Source organism: Trichosurus vulpecula, chromosome 1 (genome assembly GCF_011100635.1).
Source record: "Trichosurus vulpecula isolate mTriVul1 chromosome 1, mTriVul1.pri, whole genome shotgun sequence".
Classification (NCBI taxonomy): Eukaryota; Metazoa; Chordata; class Mammalia; order Diprotodontia; family Phalangeridae; genus Trichosurus; species Trichosurus vulpecula.
This window is the reverse complement of record NC_050573.1, coordinates 44,870,304-44,887,155: the sequence shown is the minus strand read 5'-3', so window position 1 is coordinate 44,887,155 and position 16,852 is coordinate 44,870,304. Positions and strand designations below refer to the sequence as shown.

At 37.1% G+C, this 16,852-nt stretch overlaps 1 protein-coding gene across 1 annotated transcript in view; it reads right to left on the bottom strand.

The window, feature by feature from the left end:
• The window catches only part of LOC118849781 (piwi-like protein 1), a 57,925-nt gene that overhangs the window by 36,358 nt on the left and 4,715 nt on the right, over positions 1–16,852 (bottom strand). The window contains exons 3-11 of the mRNA XM_036758752.1: positions 15,844–15,972; positions 13,627–13,841; positions 11,958–12,079; positions 10,429–10,512; positions 5,665–5,859; positions 4,987–5,095; positions 1,780–1,906; positions 1,424–1,541; positions 359–470 (exon numbers count right to left, since the gene is read on the bottom strand). Coding sequence (XP_036614647.1) covers positions 359–470; positions 1,424–1,541; positions 1,780–1,906; positions 4,987–5,095; positions 5,665–5,859; positions 10,429–10,512; positions 11,958–12,079; positions 13,627–13,841; positions 15,844–15,972 — 1,211 coding nt within the window. The remainder of the gene's footprint in view (positions 1–358; positions 471–1,423; positions 1,542–1,779; positions 1,907–4,986; positions 5,096–5,664; positions 5,860–10,428; positions 10,513–11,957; positions 12,080–13,626; positions 13,842–15,843; positions 15,973–16,852) is intronic.

Genomic DNA, 16,852 nt, shown 5'->3' with positions numbered 1-16,852 from the left:
GACCCTGGGCAATTCACTTAACCTGTCAGTCTTAATTTCCTCATCCATAAAGTGGAGATCATAATAGCACCTACCTCTAGGGGATATTGTGAGGATCACAAGAGATAATATTTGTAAAGTGTTTTGCAAATCTTTAAGCACTGTAAAAAAAAAAAAAAACTATACTTTTGATGATGTCAGTTTACTTTTTTCATTCATGTGCAAATACAGCAGAAAGCCCAGTAAAAGAACAAGGTAAAACTTTTGCTCTTCTCATTCTTGTACAAGTAGGTTTACTTTGGTTTGTACAAGTTTGCTTTGGACCAAACTGAACTGATGATTAAGAAAAAACCCCGCCAACTCAATCTAAGAAACTTACTTCACTATCTTCATTGAGAATCTGTACTGGCAAAACTCTTCCAGTGAGAGATAATGATTGTTTTTCAAAGTTTAAACCCCATTCCTGAAGCTCTCTCTGGACATCAGCATTTCTGTCAAGTTAAGACATGAAGACAAGATATTGCGACATTGATAAATAAAACAGTGATGTGATATTCAAGAATCAAGACAAACATCCCCTAACCAAAAGGCTTAAGTGGTACCTCTCAGGGTTGAGATTCTGAAAAGCCACTTTAAGCTCTGACAAAGTTGTGGTCACCCCAAGATACACGAAGGTAGCGCAAGGCAGCTCTCTATTTTCCTGTCTTACTCTGCTTTTGGAGGCTATCTCCAGCGACTGAATGACAAAGAGAGCTGAGAAAGTGTTAGAGTTGTCCCAATTCATTTTGCTTATCTCTCCTATTACAGCTGTCTGGTACAAAACTAGAAAGGTAAGAAGAGGACTCTAAGTTTAGCTTTCAATTGGCTGATATCTATATCTACAGCTATCTATAGATCTATGGAGCTGATGTTGTCCTGATTTGGTTACTAAGTATTTATTTGGGCCTGCTACGTGGGAGGCACTGGAGAAACAATTCCTGATTTTTGTATTGCTTATAGTCTCTTGGGAGAGATGATATGTACACATCTACTATTTATGTATGTATGTGCATACGTATGTGTATATATAAAACGCATATACACATACTCAGATATACATATACACACAGACATAAAAAGTCATTTCAATCAGAAACAGTCTCATATAAGAAGTGATAACTGAGTTAAACTTTGAAGGAAAGTAGGGACTGGAATGAGCTCATCAACTCTGAACATTTGCTACCAAAGATGAGAATGAAAATCTGATAACATAAATCACTCACCTCTTATACTTGCGGGGGTTCTTAAGCTGGGGTATGAGAACTTTTTTTCTTAGCATTTTAAGAACTGTATTTCAATATAATTGGCTTCCTTAATCTTGTATTTTATTTTATGCATTTAAAAATAGACTACAAAAAGGTGCTAATGACACAAAAAGGTGACCCCCTAGAATAAAGAAAGTCACCTGTGAATATTGTCGATGAGTTTTTGGAGTTCACTGTGCCGTCTTTCAGGTGACAACCTTGTACATTTAGATATGTTCTTAGTGATCCTATCATTCCTTCGCATTGAGCGTGTGAGACCTTTGGGTTAAAGACACAGAATCTAAGAAGGCTTACTAAGTTTGCTGTGAGCATTGGGATGCAGGAGCATTTCTCTCTTGGAGAGCTGGGCAGGGGTTCAAAGAGGAGGTCTCAAACAAAGTCCAGAGCACTTGAAGGAGGAGGTGTTAAATGAAGGAGAGAAGTGGAATTGATGGGCAAGAAAGAAATGGATAAGTAATTCTGTCTTCCCTCCAAAGAGAAGAAAATCACACAGTACCTGTGAGGTTACAGAGCTCAGGCATGAGCAGGGCAGGGTTTGTGGGTCTTCTATCAGGTCCCTTCTTCCTCTTGGGCAGACTGACCAAGACTGGCTGTTCCAAGTCTGTGATTTTTATCCTATATTGCTGTATAAGAAAATAAAGAAAGGTTGCCATCGTTAACAGTCACTTCTTCCAACAGTGGACAGAGTAAATGGTCCTGCCTTATCTGAGCACCCGAGCACAAACCTACCCCAGATACTGTCTCACTGTAGGATGCTGGGCAGCCACACTTTCCTCCTCTGTAAAATGAGACTATTAACAATGTGTAACTCTCAGGGTTGTTGGGAGAATCTTAAAGTGCTATATAAATGCTAGCTGTTACTATTAAGAAATCAGAAGCTGTACTGATCAGGATAAATTTAAGAATGCCTGTGAATGATATTATGGATTGTAGGTCCTCTGGTGATCTCTTCCCACCCCTAGAACTCTCATTGCCAAATGAATCACAGGTTTAAAGCTAGAAGGAGCTTCAAAGGTCACCTAGTTGAAACTCCCATTTTATAAATGGGTAAATTCAGGCCCAGAAAGGTAGACTTGCTTAAAGGTATCGTGCTGGTTAGTAAGAAGGCAAGGACATTTTGGAATACTCGGTAATTGTTTGTTACTAATATAGGTTATGCTAACAACTTTATTATTTATGTAAGAAGTCTCCAAACCAATCATATCGGTCAATCAGCAAGTATTTATTAAGTTCCTACTATGTGCCAGGCAATGTGTTAGATGGTGGGAAAATACACAACAAACTGAAGATGAAACAAAACACATTATCAGAAATTATTTTTGACCAATTACATGATAACAGAACTGACGGCTTAAAGGAAATGGATGAATGTTTATAAAAATATAAAATGCTAATATTAACAAAACAAATAGACCTTAAATAAACCAGTATCAGAAAAAGAAATTTAAAAAGCCATAAAAGAACTCCCAAAAGAAAAAAAAGACCTCCAGAACCAAATGGATCTATATGTGAATTCTATTAAATATTCGAAGAATAATCATTTTAATATTATATAAATAATATATAGCAATAATAGGAAATGAAGAAGCCCTTCAAATCTCTATGATACAAATATGAAAAAAAACCACTACTGAGCAATATCCTTAAGGAACTATGATGCAAAAATTTTAAATAAAATTTAGTAAATACACTACAAAAACATATTATAAAGTTTATACACTATGACCAAGTTTGATTTATCCCAGGAATGAAGGGTTTGTTCAACACAAGAAAGATTGTAAATATAATAATGTTAAATAAATATAATATAAATATTTTTAAAAGAACCTGAAAACATGCTGAAAAGGGATTTGACAAAATCCAATGCTAGCCTCTATTTAAGAAAAAAAACAACACTAGAAAGTATAGGAATTAATGGACCTTTTCTTAATAGAGTAAATATCACCTACCTAAAACCTAGGTCAAACATATGTAATAGAGAAAAGTTAGAGCATTCCAACTTCCCAAAAGATACCCCATAATTCTGAACTACAACATGTTATAGAGCACTTACAAGGTAAAATGTCTTCCTCCTATTAGAGATCCATCCACCAGATTATCCTAGGCTACCACTGAACTACCTCCTCCTACAACCCAGCCTATCCCATACATTTCATTTCAACTACTATTTACCAGTCGCTTGATCTGAACTGGCATGGCATCTGCTTTGATATCTTTCCGAAATGCACCATCTCAGGAATGCCCTCTATGGCCCCCTCTCAAATCTCTCACCAGTAACTCTTGAAAACCCATTCCTAAGAGACTTTCTAGATCAGGAGTTCTTAACCTGCTGTGTGTCCTGGACCCCTTTCTGGTGAAGCCTATAGATTCCTCAGGATAATTTTGGTGATGTTAGGTTTTTTGTTCATTTGTTTTTAATAATTCACAACTGAAAGAAGTGCTAGATTTCAGTTAGAGGTTAGTGAAACAAAGATATTTTCCCCCCATGTAAATCTACAGACCTGCTGAAATCCATCCATGGACTCAAGGTTAGGAACCCCTAGAGGCAGTTAAGTGGTACAGTGCAGAAGTGCTGGACCTGGAGTCAGAAAGGACTGAATTCAATGCTACCTCACGCACTTACTAGCTATGTGACCCTGGACAAGTTACTTAACTTGGGTATGACTCAGTTTACTCAACTGTAAAAGGGAGATAATAATAGCACTCCCAGGGGTTGTTGTGAGGAGCAAATGAGATGGATAATATTTGGAAAGTGCTTACATAGTGCATGGCACTTAATAAATGCCCATTCCCTTCCCATGCTTGCTTTCTTTATTCTTCTTTACACTCCCCCCCCCCCTGCCAATTCTAGAATGATTATAGGATCATATATTTTGATCTGAAAGAAACTTCGGAGGCCATCTAATTCAACCCCTTTGTTTTATAAATAAGGAAACTGAGGCATGGGGAGGCCAAGGGACCCATATGGGAAGGAATCTCACACAGGATTTGAATTGAGATCCTTTGACTTAAAAGTTGGTGCTTTTTTCACTATGTTTCTAGGCATCCCAAAAAGGAGAGCGTTCAGTGGTACTACTTTACTTAGGCACAAATGTTTCATTATTACCTCTTAAGCCACCACAAGAAAAATTTACTTAATATTGATATGCATGGCAGAAAACTCTTTAGCTATTTGTCATATTCTAATGCTTGTCATCTACGTGTTGAAATCTGTATAATTCACCTAAAGGATAGTAGAAGGGACCAGACCTTTGATTTCATCGGTACACAAATTCCCAGGGGAGGAAACTGCTTCGACCACCTTCAACTTGGTTGCAGAATTGCCTGGTACATCGAGCAGCTGAGTGATTTGTTTAGGATCATACAGCCAATGTGTCAAAGATGAGACTTAAATGTGTCTTCCTGATTTCAAGGCTAGCTCTTTAAACACTACTTTATATTATCTCTCAGAATTCATCTTAAGATAATAATGTTAGAACTATATGCACAGTACTATAAACAAAAACAATTGAATATAATGCATCAAAAATGATAGTCACTCACCTACAAATTCATATTTATAAAATTGACTTCTAAAGCATCATTTATCTATAGGTAATTTGTAACTAATTAAAAAACTATTTCTTTTGAAGGCATTTTGAAATTCTGCTACAATTGAAATATTTTGGAATAGAGAATAAAATCTTGAAAGTCAATTTTCTACCTGTCTATAGTAGTCTAAGAAGCTGATATCAGAGCCATCTTTTTTAATAGTGCTTCTTGGATTCTGTTCCCAGTCAATGTCATCAACTCTGTATGTTCTATTGTTGTGTCTGTGGAAGGAATACATTTGGAGATTTATGACAGTTTAATGCTTGGAACTTCTCTACATGAAATAGTATTTGGAAAAAAAAGTAGCAGCTGACTGGTTCTTCCAACAGTCTTTTCTCTAGGTTCAGAGGTCTGAGGATGATGAGTGATTAATGTTCAGTTTCTAAAACTAATAACTATACAATTCCAAAATGAGCTGTAAATACATACATTTAACAGAACTAGTAATGGAGCAGAAGATTCTGGAAGAGCTGTGTCCTAGATATAGTATAGATGCTATTTGTCAATTAACAAACACAGGGCTAGGAGAAATACATGATCCTCCCCCAATGGGGCCATCTTCCCTTGCAGGGGGTGATTCACATACAAGCAGTCTTTACATAAGGTTGCACAATTATGAGGAGGAGAAAAGGGACAACCATCATTTCTTCCCTCCTCTCTTGCTATATCTTCTCCTACCCTGAGAATCTCTGCTACATTTTACCCAGGCTTAGCACATGAGAGCACAAAGTTACATTAGATGAAATATTTGCTTATTTAAAAAATGGAAAAGCAAGGCAGAAAGACCTACTTGGTATAAACAATTTGCCCTCGTATTTCTTTCAAAATTTCTTCTTGGGATGTGGGTCTTGGAGATTTCTGAAAGTCATTTATGAGGTCTAAGATGGTATCCTTTCGGACGACTTTATGACTCACATCAGTGCACAGCATAATGTCATTCTCATACTGAAGGATAGAGGTAATGAAACCTGGACAAATATTCAACCTGTCAGACCAAATAAAAATTGTCTTCTATAATCAGTGGCTTTAGCAAATAGTAACCCTACCACTAGGGATATAGTAGCCCTGGTAAAAGTACAAAAGATAAACCCACAAAGATTAACATTTCTCTATCACTAAGAAAAACAAGAAATTGGTGGGGGAGATGCTATTAATGATAAAATGCATCAAAAACCTGAGCATCTAACATATGACTCATATGAAGACAGCTATAAAGGAATTTTAACAGAATCAGCTCTAAAAGTCCAACTCTGATGCTTTATTGACATTGAGCCTGGATTCTGGAAGGCTCTACCAGAGGTGTAAAAATTGTTAGGCTCAACCATGATGGAAAGGCTGTCCTGAGCAACAGACTGCAAGGATTTCTTTCTTTCCTCCTTCTCTTCTTTTTTGGTATGGTTAACATTAGTTCCCTTCTCTCTTCAATTCTACCACCAAAACTTTTGAAAATCTCTGCCTTGTAACAAAAACACAGTCAAAATAAATCCACACATTGGCTACATTAAAAAAATTATAGACATAACGCTTTAATATTCAGTGACTTCAATGCAAAAGAAAGCAGAAGTGACATTGGAACCACAGGAAAATATAACAGCATTAAGAAACAAGTGGCAGAGGACTCATGCCCTTATATTATGAATACTTTCTTTGAGGAACACTGGAAGGCACTGAGCAAGGGGAAGACTATTACTGCTCCCCAAATTAAAATGATTACATTTTAAAAGACAGGCACTGGCTGCTTACTGATATGGAAATTATTTTCAAATCAACTGTTTCCACATATAGTTAGAAAAGTGATTTGTTAGAAGAAAGAAAAGTCAACACCAAACTAGAATAAAAATGAAAGATGTAAAAATTAAGGCAACTCAATAACATATTTAAATAATCTGCTCAATCTGAAAGAAAATCAAAAATGATTTAAAAAGCATAGACACAGACCTAATGATGTTTAACCAATGTAAATCAATTGTCACAAGGCAGAAATCAAAAGAGCATAGACAAACACTTCATCCACTTGCCAAGAGGAGAGTGATAACAGCCAAGGGCGATCATGATTTAGGGTATAAAGTCATTTGTAAGATTTACAGAAGCGAATGGTGGAACACAATAAGCAGTGTCGCTTGATAAAACAGCTGAGCAAAGTCATCCCAAGGGCATTTTAGGACAAAACTGACTGAAGTAAAAGAGACAGAAGAGAAATGGAGCTCTATTTTTAATGAACTCCTTTCAACAATGATAGAGAGTTGAAGAAAGTAGAAAAATCACATTTCAGCTCAGTATCACAGATATGTGAGGTTTAAAATGTTCAAGAGACATAATTTCTTGGTAATTTAATCACTTTATTAAAAGGCTACAATGTTATTAATAAAAGAAGTTAGTGGCACTCGAATGCCAAAGACCCCTCATGGAGGTGGGCTCACAGTTTATATGCCCTTCCTTGGAAGGGCAGATGTTTCTGAGGATGGCAATCAACTCTGGGAGAATGAATATTACAATGAGGGGTGGGCTGTATTCACAATAAGGAACTTAAGGTACATGACTTGGTTCACTCAAGTCTAGGTCAAAGCCACTTTTCAATTTCCATATCACTGTCTGACAAAAGGGAGAATCAACATTTTCCCAGACCTGTATGAGTAAACATAACAAGCAGAAATCCACCGATTAGCCTCAATCTAGAATTTCTTTTCCTGGATAAGTCTTTGAGAAAGCTTAGCCATACTGGTTGATTTCTGGATGAGAAAGTAGAAAAGGAGAAAAACCTTGGTCCTGACTCAAAAATTAATTACCAATATAAGAGGGAAATAATCATCTCTCTCAGATCCCAATATATGGAACAAGGAAAGAGATGATGCTGTTCCTACCTTTGTTTTCTAAGCCAGAAGAAGAAAATGAAGCTGATGGTGCCAGACAGAATAATTCTGAGGGCATTAAGAGATCAATTCTCAAAGTCTTTGAAGGAAAGGAGATATCAAAAAAGCTTGAATAAAAAGTCTCAGACCTTATTACCCCCCAAAAAATGGAGGCCAAGAAAATATCTATTATCCCATATGTCTACTTTCCCCATCTTTACAACATTCCACTACTACTACTATCACACACACACAGCATCCCTGACCAATTCAAAGTAAAGGGCCAACTAAACCCAAAATAGTTAAGTAGTAATACTATAATCAGGCACCTCCACTTTCTCTCTTCTCACTTTCTTATCCTTCCACCAAAACTGCTCTCTCCTAAGTTAGGAATGATTTCTTAATTGCCAAATCCAATCCGTTCTCAGTTCCCATCCTCCTTGACCTCTCTGCAGCTGCAGACACTGTTGAACAGTCTCTTTTCTTTGATACTTTCTTCTCTCTCTTTTCAGGACACCACTCTCTCCTGTTTCTCCTCCTACCTATTTAACCACTCCTCTGTCTCCTTTGCTGGATCCTCATCTAGATCATAACCTCTAACTATAGATGTCCTAAGCCCTCTCCTCTTATTACTATTTCATTTGGTAGTCTCATCAACTCCCATGGATTTAATTATCTTCTCTATGCTGTCCATTCTCAAATCTACCTATCCTGACCTAATCTCTTCTGCTGACCTACAATCTTGCATCTCCAACTGCCTTTCAGACATCTTGAAATGGATATCCAGTAGTCAACTTAAAGTAAATATGTCCAAAACCAAAGTCGTTATCTTTTCCCTTAAATCCACCCCTCCTCCTACCTCCCCTGTTGCTGTAAAAGAAAACATCTTTCCAGCTCCTAAGGTTCACAACCTAGAAGTCATCCTAGATTCCTCACTATCACCCCCGATACCCAAACTATTGTCAAGGTTTATCAATTTCATCTTTGCAAAATGTCTTGAATACATTCTCTCCTCTGACACTGCCACCCCTCTAGTACAGACCCTCATCACCTCATGCTTAGATAACTGCAACAGCTGCCAGTAGGTCTACCTGCCTCAAATTCCTCCACATTCCAATCCACCCTCCATTCAGCCACCAAAGTGATTTTCCTAATATGTAGGTCTGATAATGTCCTCCCCCTATTCAATAAACTCCAGAGGCTCCCTATTGCTTCCTGGATCAAATACAAAATCCTTTGCTTGGCATTCAAAGCCCTTTATAACCTGGCCCCCTCGTAACCTTTCCAGTCTTCTTATACCTTACTCCCTTACAAGTACTCCTTGGTGCAGTGACATTGACCTCCTACATGAAGATATTCCATCTCTAGGCTCCTGGCTTTTTCATTGGCTATCCTCTATGCCTGGAATGCTCACCAGCCTTATCTCTCTGTCTACTGTTCTCCCTAGCTTCCTTTAAATTCCAACACCTACAGGAAGCTTCTCCTAACCCCCTTTAATTCTAGTGCTTTCCCTCTGTTGTTTACTTCCTGTTTCTACTATATATAGCTTGTTTGTACATGTTTGTTTGCTTGCTGTTTCTCCCATTAAATTGTGAGTTCCTTGAAGGCAGGGGTTATTTTTTGCCCCTCTAGTTCCAGTCCCTGGAACATAGTAGGTACTTAGTAAATATTTATTGATTGACTATTTGAGATATCTTTTAAAATACCATTAAGATACACTTCATAGGAGTAGATGAAGCAAAGAAAAATCTCATGAAAGATGAAACTGACAAAAATGGTAAGAGAAATTAGGGGAAAAGGGAGGAATATATACTCATATCACCAGATCTCACTATAGCATTATATATAGTATATAATTTATAATTAACATAAAGCCATAATTACTAAAGCCATCTAGTATTAGATGAAAAAAGCAAGTATCTCAATGTAATAGATAAAATAAAGCCAGAAGCAAAGGCCTATAGTAAATCAGGTGTTTAATAAACCCAAGATCAAAGCAGGGAAGGAATTTACTATTTAGCAAAAGATTGTTCAGAAATTTGGAAGGCGCTTTGTTGAAAAAAATGCTTATTAGATTAATATCTATAACATATACAATAATAAATTCTGAATAAACATAATGTTCTATTTCTATATTATATTATATGTTAATATTCTAATATTAATATTCCATTATATTCTAATTCACAATTCTCATACTCCCACATCTGTTTTGATTATAATAAAAGAGATAAATTCTCAGCTGTATGACAAATAGAAGTTGAAGTGAAGGATCCATGACTGATGAATTTTTACGCTAAAAGCAATAAATTCAAAATAAGAAAGAAAAAGACTCAATTTTTTACTAATACAACTATATATATATTTCTAAGACATTTTTAGGTGTCAGACTTTTTTTTCCAGGAACGTTTGTAATAAAAAAAAGTTTGATTAAAAGTTAACTTTGCCATGAACAGACACCAGACACTGTCTCCTAAAAGGAAAAAAAGAATTCAAAGTTTCCTATAATAATTACATGCTTTTAGAAAACTGAGAGCCCAATCTAACCCCAATTGATATCGCACCATTCAATCTAATAGTAATTATAACACTTATAAAACACACCACTGTAATTTGAAGGGTTATAAGCTCCCTTTTTGCTTGGAAAATATGAAGTGTTCTATTGTGTTAAATGCTATATAAATGTCCATTCTTATTATACAAACCCTAAATCTCTCATGTCTTCTGCCCCATTGTAAATGTCATAAAAGTTGCATCCAATTTGTACAAGCTTCATGATATTCAAAAGTCTAAAAGTTAAAAAAACACAAAAGTGTCATTATTTATGTTTGTTCTGCTTTATTCCCAAGAAGAAAAAGAGACTGATTGATTAAAATTAGACAATATTTGTAAAGTGCTTTGTAAACCTTAAAGTGCTATAGAAATGCTAGCTATTATTATTGTTATTATCATATGCAAAGTTCTATGCAAACCTTACAGAGTTATAGGAATGCTAGCTTTTGAGATATCTACTACATCCCCTTCTCAAAAGAAGTTTCAATAAGAGTATTTATATATCTGCAAAGTGATTCACAAATATCATCTCATTTGATCCTTACAACGACCTTGGGAGGTAGGTACTATTAAAATGGGGATAACAACAGCCCCTAGATTGCAGGGTTGTTGTGATACAGCCATCTGTACAGTGTGTGAGGTAAATAAAATATGAAGACTTCACAGGGAAGATATGTATAAATATATATCTATATCTATACTAAGAAATGTTTAAAAATCAAGAAATAGGGAAATAGGGAAGTGGAAAAATTCTGAGGCCATGAGAGTCTGATGGCTCAGCCTCTGGGAAAGTTTACCCTGAAACTTTTTGTTCTTTCTTATGGTTCTGGTTTAAAGATTTACTCAGTAAGAATAGGGTCACTGTGACCTGCTTTCCTTTACTGTAAAAGTACTATAAAAGAATGGAGAGGTTTTCCCCCTCCCCTTATCCTATTCGCCTTCTTAATATTTATAGATGTCACCTCAGTTGTAATCATTAACTAAAGGAATGGGAATTGGAATTTCTGTGCCTCAATTTCCCGGCTCTTTGTCTAGCTTTTGTGCTCAGATTATAAGCCCACCTCCTAGCCAATGGCGAGAAGGGTCAGAGGTGGGCAGGAATTCTCTTGTGTTAGGTATAATTATTGGTGATTTGCTCCTTGTAAAGTGCCTCCCTTGCTGCATCTGTTCTGGCAGAGGACACCCTATTCTTGAGAATTGAATAAAATTTATTTCTGTTCCGACCCTGAGATGGCTCCTTATTATAAATTAACTTTTTAATTGGTGAGGGTCTTTCATCCCACACAAGAGGAAATAGATAATGCTTATTGAATTGAGTTCAAATTACTTATTGAGAAAAAAAAACTACCCAATACTTTCAATGTTGACCCTACAAAGCTGCTGATAAGACTCAGGATCTATAGAGCAGGAAATCGGAATGATTATAGTTTGTCTCTATTAAATATATCTATCACAAGCATCTTCTCCTAGAGTGATCTTCCTTCCCATGAAGTTATTGAGGGAAGGAGGGAGTTGAAGTCTGCATTGAGAATAAACTGCCTATGTAATATTTTACCATCCCCATATGTTTGGATTTCAAAAATCACAAAGGGGTACGGGGATGCACTTGGTTTCACTAATGTTCACCACACCTAAACATACAACTTTCTGAGTTCAAGGAAGCAAAAAGGGTCAAACAAACCTTTTGAAAAGAATATTATAAAACTGCAAGCAAGTTGGTGAATTAGGTAGAAGTTCATTGGTTAAAGTGATAGTTATCCTCACATTCTCTCCACTGTGTGTCTGACTAAACACTTCAGTAACCTGAAAAAAAAAAGTGTGCCGAAGATGATCAAAATGGACAAACTACAATGACAACACAAGCAGCAAAGCAGAATTATGAAGTCAGTTTGCTTTCTGATATGCTCCCGGAAGTATGAGTCTCTTTTTCCCACAATTAGCCTGAATTTACAAGACAAGCATTTTAGAGTCAACCCTGGGGCAAACCTAATAGTCTATTAAATGGAAGTTATTTTCATTAAAAACAGATTGCTTTGGTAGCTAAGCCCAGCAAGAGAAACTTAAAAAGAAAGAATATTCCAATTATACCATTTAGCTTTCTAAAATTCTCCTCAAGCAAATGTTTAATGAAAGAACTGGTGGATGTCTGGTTTAGAAACACTTCTTTGAATTTGGGGGATAAGGAATAATAGCAAAGAACAAAGACAGAACAAGGAACCCAAATTTCAGTAACTGTAATCTGCCCTTTAAACATACCTTTGGGGGTGGTGAAGAGGGAGAAGAAGAGGTTGTATCTAAAGTTTCACTGACTTAGGGAACCCTCTGAGGAGGAAATTCCCTCTCCCCATCAAGATCAGCACCTGCTCTTCAACTTAGTGTTAGAGACATTAAGAGGTTAGTGAGGTGAGTTAACCTGGGGTACTATAAGGTTATAGTCACACAGCCAGGATGTATCAGAACCAGAATCCCAACCAAAGTCAGATGGTTTTTAAACTTTCAATCAGACTGGTTTTTTTAAATTACATATGTATTAGAAAACAATAGAGAAATCTTTACTATGGACATTCCTGAAAAAAAAAGTATCACATCTAAAAACTATCTTTTGTTGAGTCACTTTTTAGTCACGTCTGACTCTCTGTGAGCCCATTTGGGATTTTCTTGGCAAAGATACTGGAGTGGTTTGCCATTTCCTTCTCTGGATGAGGAAACTGGGTCGAAGAGGGTTAAGTGACCAGGGTCACACAGCTAATAAGTGTCTGAGTCCAGATTTGAACTTAAGAAGATGAATCTTCTGAATTCCAGGACTGAAGCTATCTACTATACCTTAATTAGGGCAAATATGGGCCATCCTCCTAAAGTGAGATCTTTGAAAGCAAAATACACAGGAAAATTCTTCAAAGTAAAATTACAGGCTACAACTAGGCTTGCTATCACAGGACTTTGCCCATAGCAGGTATTTAATGAGATCTGTTGTGCAAGTCAAATAATTTGGGAAGTGATGGGGAATTGTAGCCTAGACTAATGTGATGCCTTTATTGCAAAGAACTTTTTATTCAAATTTGCATGTGCTAGTATCAGGTATTTGAATTTAATCGACAAACATTTATTGAGACAAGCACACTGTTAGGTTACAGAGGATCCAAAAAACGGTGACAAAGAAAACAACAGGCATTCCTGAGTTTTAATCAAAGATCTACTAGCTATAAGATCTTTGGAGACCACCTTAAAAACTGACTATACCATTACTTCATATTATATTTAACTTTTATCACAACTGGAAACTGCAGTGACTGAACCACATTTTCTTTAAAAGCCTAAAGCTGTAACACCAATCAAAAATATTATTTCACCTTGTTTTGTAGTGTATGGCACAAAAATAATATTGTCCCATCAAAAGAATAACATTTTCCTAGGAGTTGTTTGTGCATGTCAAGTAAAATTGAACGGAGTCTTTTGGAATCCATCTGTGGGTTGAAGTTAACATGGTACTGGTACAGTGTCCACTGGGGAAGGGATGTCAGCCGAAAATGGTTTGTCTTCAAGTGGACTACTGTCCCTGAAGTACCTGAAAGAGGGAGCCAGATTTGACAGCCTGTGAGACATCAAGCCTACTTATTTTCCCCCATCATTTCTAATGCTGTAATCTAACTGGACATTTTTCCAAGACTCAAGGCTAAAATGGCACAATACAATAAAGTTCTTAGAGAGAGACCTGACTCTTAGGGATATTAATTTAAAAGCCATTTGAGTGGATACAAAAGTAAGCCTTTAGTAAACGAACCTAATCAAAGGTCTAATCCAGTAATAGCAAAAGACTCCTATGAAAAGCTCAGGTCTTCAAAAGATTTCTAAGAACTACCCAATGACCTACATATTTCAAAGATCTGAGCTAGGCTGAATCAGTTGTGAAGTAGCACACTGGCATATTCTCTCCTGGCACACATTTTTAATATACTGTCTAAACAGGTAGTTGTCTTCCACAAAAGGGCAGCAGATAGCATCTCAGCTGACAGTCTGACAATAGAGAAGCCCTCAGACCTACCTGATGGCTTAGTGTGTGAGAACAGCTGTGTAAGAATGAATGGATGAATGAATGACAAAGCATTCCAGGTACTGTGCTAAGCACTGATTGATTATAGAGGCACAAGCAAGCTAGACAGTCTTTGCCTCAAGAAGCTTATGTTCTAATCGGGGAAGATCAAAAGGTGGGGGGATAGAAAATGGGGGTGGGAGGTGAGTTCGGGAACCTGGAAAGTGGTGTGGTGCCCTGGTTCTGGTCAAGATAAGGTCACTATCAAAGCAAGTCACTAAAGCAAAAACAAAATCAAAACCTCAAAGTAGTAATACCAATTGAAAATATTACTTTATCTTATGAAAACAAACAAAAAAACAGAAGCACACTCTTACAAATTAATCCTCCTGAAAAATCAAACCCCTCTAAAAGAAAAACCTTTCTAGAGCAAAGGTTTCTAAAAATGAAACAACCCATTTAAAGACTGATATTTGGTGCAGCTGGGATCCAGAACAAAGGGAAATTCCTTCAGAGTTAATCATAATGCTTGAGTCATGTGAGCTTCGTGTTTAAAAAGAAACAAAGGAAATTCTATAGGACTGTAAGAGATGGGGGGAAAGGTTTTGTTTCCACAGAATTGAAGGTGTAGGTGTCCTTCTGCTTCTAAATTGACAGCTAGGCCTAAGTTTCAAGTTACTAAAAATCACCTGACCTGTAGGAATCCAAAACTTAGAGCAGCCTGACCCCCCTCAGCATGAGCCTTGCCAAATAAGGATAAGTGTTTTTAAGAGTTGACATTAGCTAAATAAGTGCTTCCTTCTTCCTTGTACCTGGGGTAGATTTCCAAGTGATCCTGAACTCCACCAATGAGAGTAAAAAGGTCAGTGGTGGGTGGGGGTTGTTTGCATTAGGGTATATAGCTGGGTTCTGCCCTCTGGGTGCTGCCCCTCCCTACCAACTGTTTATCGGTTTGGAGACAACCCTTTCTGGTGAGATGGTAAATAAAGACTCGTTTTTGCTCCTACCTTGAGAAGTCTCTGGATATTACTTGAGTTGTCTCACACAGGACAAATGTGGGGAAGGACAAAAGACGGCCCAAATCTTCCAGGACTTTCTCATGCTAAACAACAAACCTGATTAGGGTTAGATGCTGGACCTATGACTTAACTAACATAGGGATCCCCACTCCCAGGTGGGAGAACTCCCTTCTTAACACATCCAGGCAGGGAATCTTCCCAGCACTTTAGAGTCTTACAGTTAGTTGTCTAGGGTCCTGAGAGGCTAAGTGTCTTGCTCAGGGTCATACAGACATTATGTGGCAGGGGCTTGAACCCAAGTATGTTGGCTTCAAGGTCAGTTTTCTGTCAACTAGACAACACTACCTCTAATAAAACTTAATTAGAAAGGAGAGAAAGAGTAGACTAAGTGAGAGAAAGAGGTCTGGATTCTGCCATCATACCAAGTCTAACCTTTCCTTCTCAAGATGTACTTGTTACCTTGGCAGATACTGAGCTCTAGAGAGGAGAGATAACGCTAGACTGAGAAACTTACATACCTCTTTTGCACTCTATGAAATGATGTAGTTTTTGCCGAGTATTCACACCAAGGTCATGGAAATTATGTCGGCCAGATTGTCTCTTCCTCTGCGACAATTCCTTCAATTTGTCTGAGATTTCACCTTCTTCTGTTTGTGAAAAACAAAGTTAAACATTTGCCAAGATGTAAACCTGAATCATAATAGCATGAGTTCTTTTTGCACTTTAAGCTTTCTATACATTCTCATTTTAACTGAATAAAAAGAAACAACCCCTTAGGGTTATTAAGGGAAAGCATTGAAAGCAAGTAATCAATAAATCAACCAATCCACATTTATATTATATGCCTTTTGTGTGTTAGGCACTCTGCTAATAGCTGAGGATACAAATAAAAAGCAAGAAAAGTCTTTGTCCTGAAGGAGCTTATGTTGTAATGGGAGAGACAAAATTTAATAGAGATCGTGATGAAGAATTTTCTAGCCACAGTAACTCATGAAGCCGAGTAGGAGAGAGATAGTAGAAGGGACAGAAGGAGTTAAGAAGTCCACAGTTGAGACTGACTACAAGCACTGTAGTTTGTATACCTAGTGCAGCCATAGTGGATAAAGTTCTGGGCCTGGAGTCAGGAAAGTTGTTGTTGTTGAGTCATTTTCCAGTCATGTCTAACTCTCCATGACCCCATTTGGGGTTTTCTTGCTAGAGATACTGGAGTGGTTTGCCATTTCCTCATGCAGTTCATTTTACAGATGAGGAAACGGAGGCAAATAGGGTTAAGTCACTTGGCCTGGGTCACACAGCTACCAAGTATTTGGGGCCAAATTTGAACTCAGGTCTTCCTGACTCCAGGGCTGGCACTCTATCCACTGAGCCATCTCTGGCCTCCTTTTTAAGGATTTAAAGGATTTAATCCCTTTTAAGCGATAGTAATCACGACCTTAGACAAAGTTAAAGTTAAAATAGATTTAATTGAAAGTAAAAAATAGAGAAACTACATTATGTGTCAGCAATGTTATTCAATATGGTTTTAGA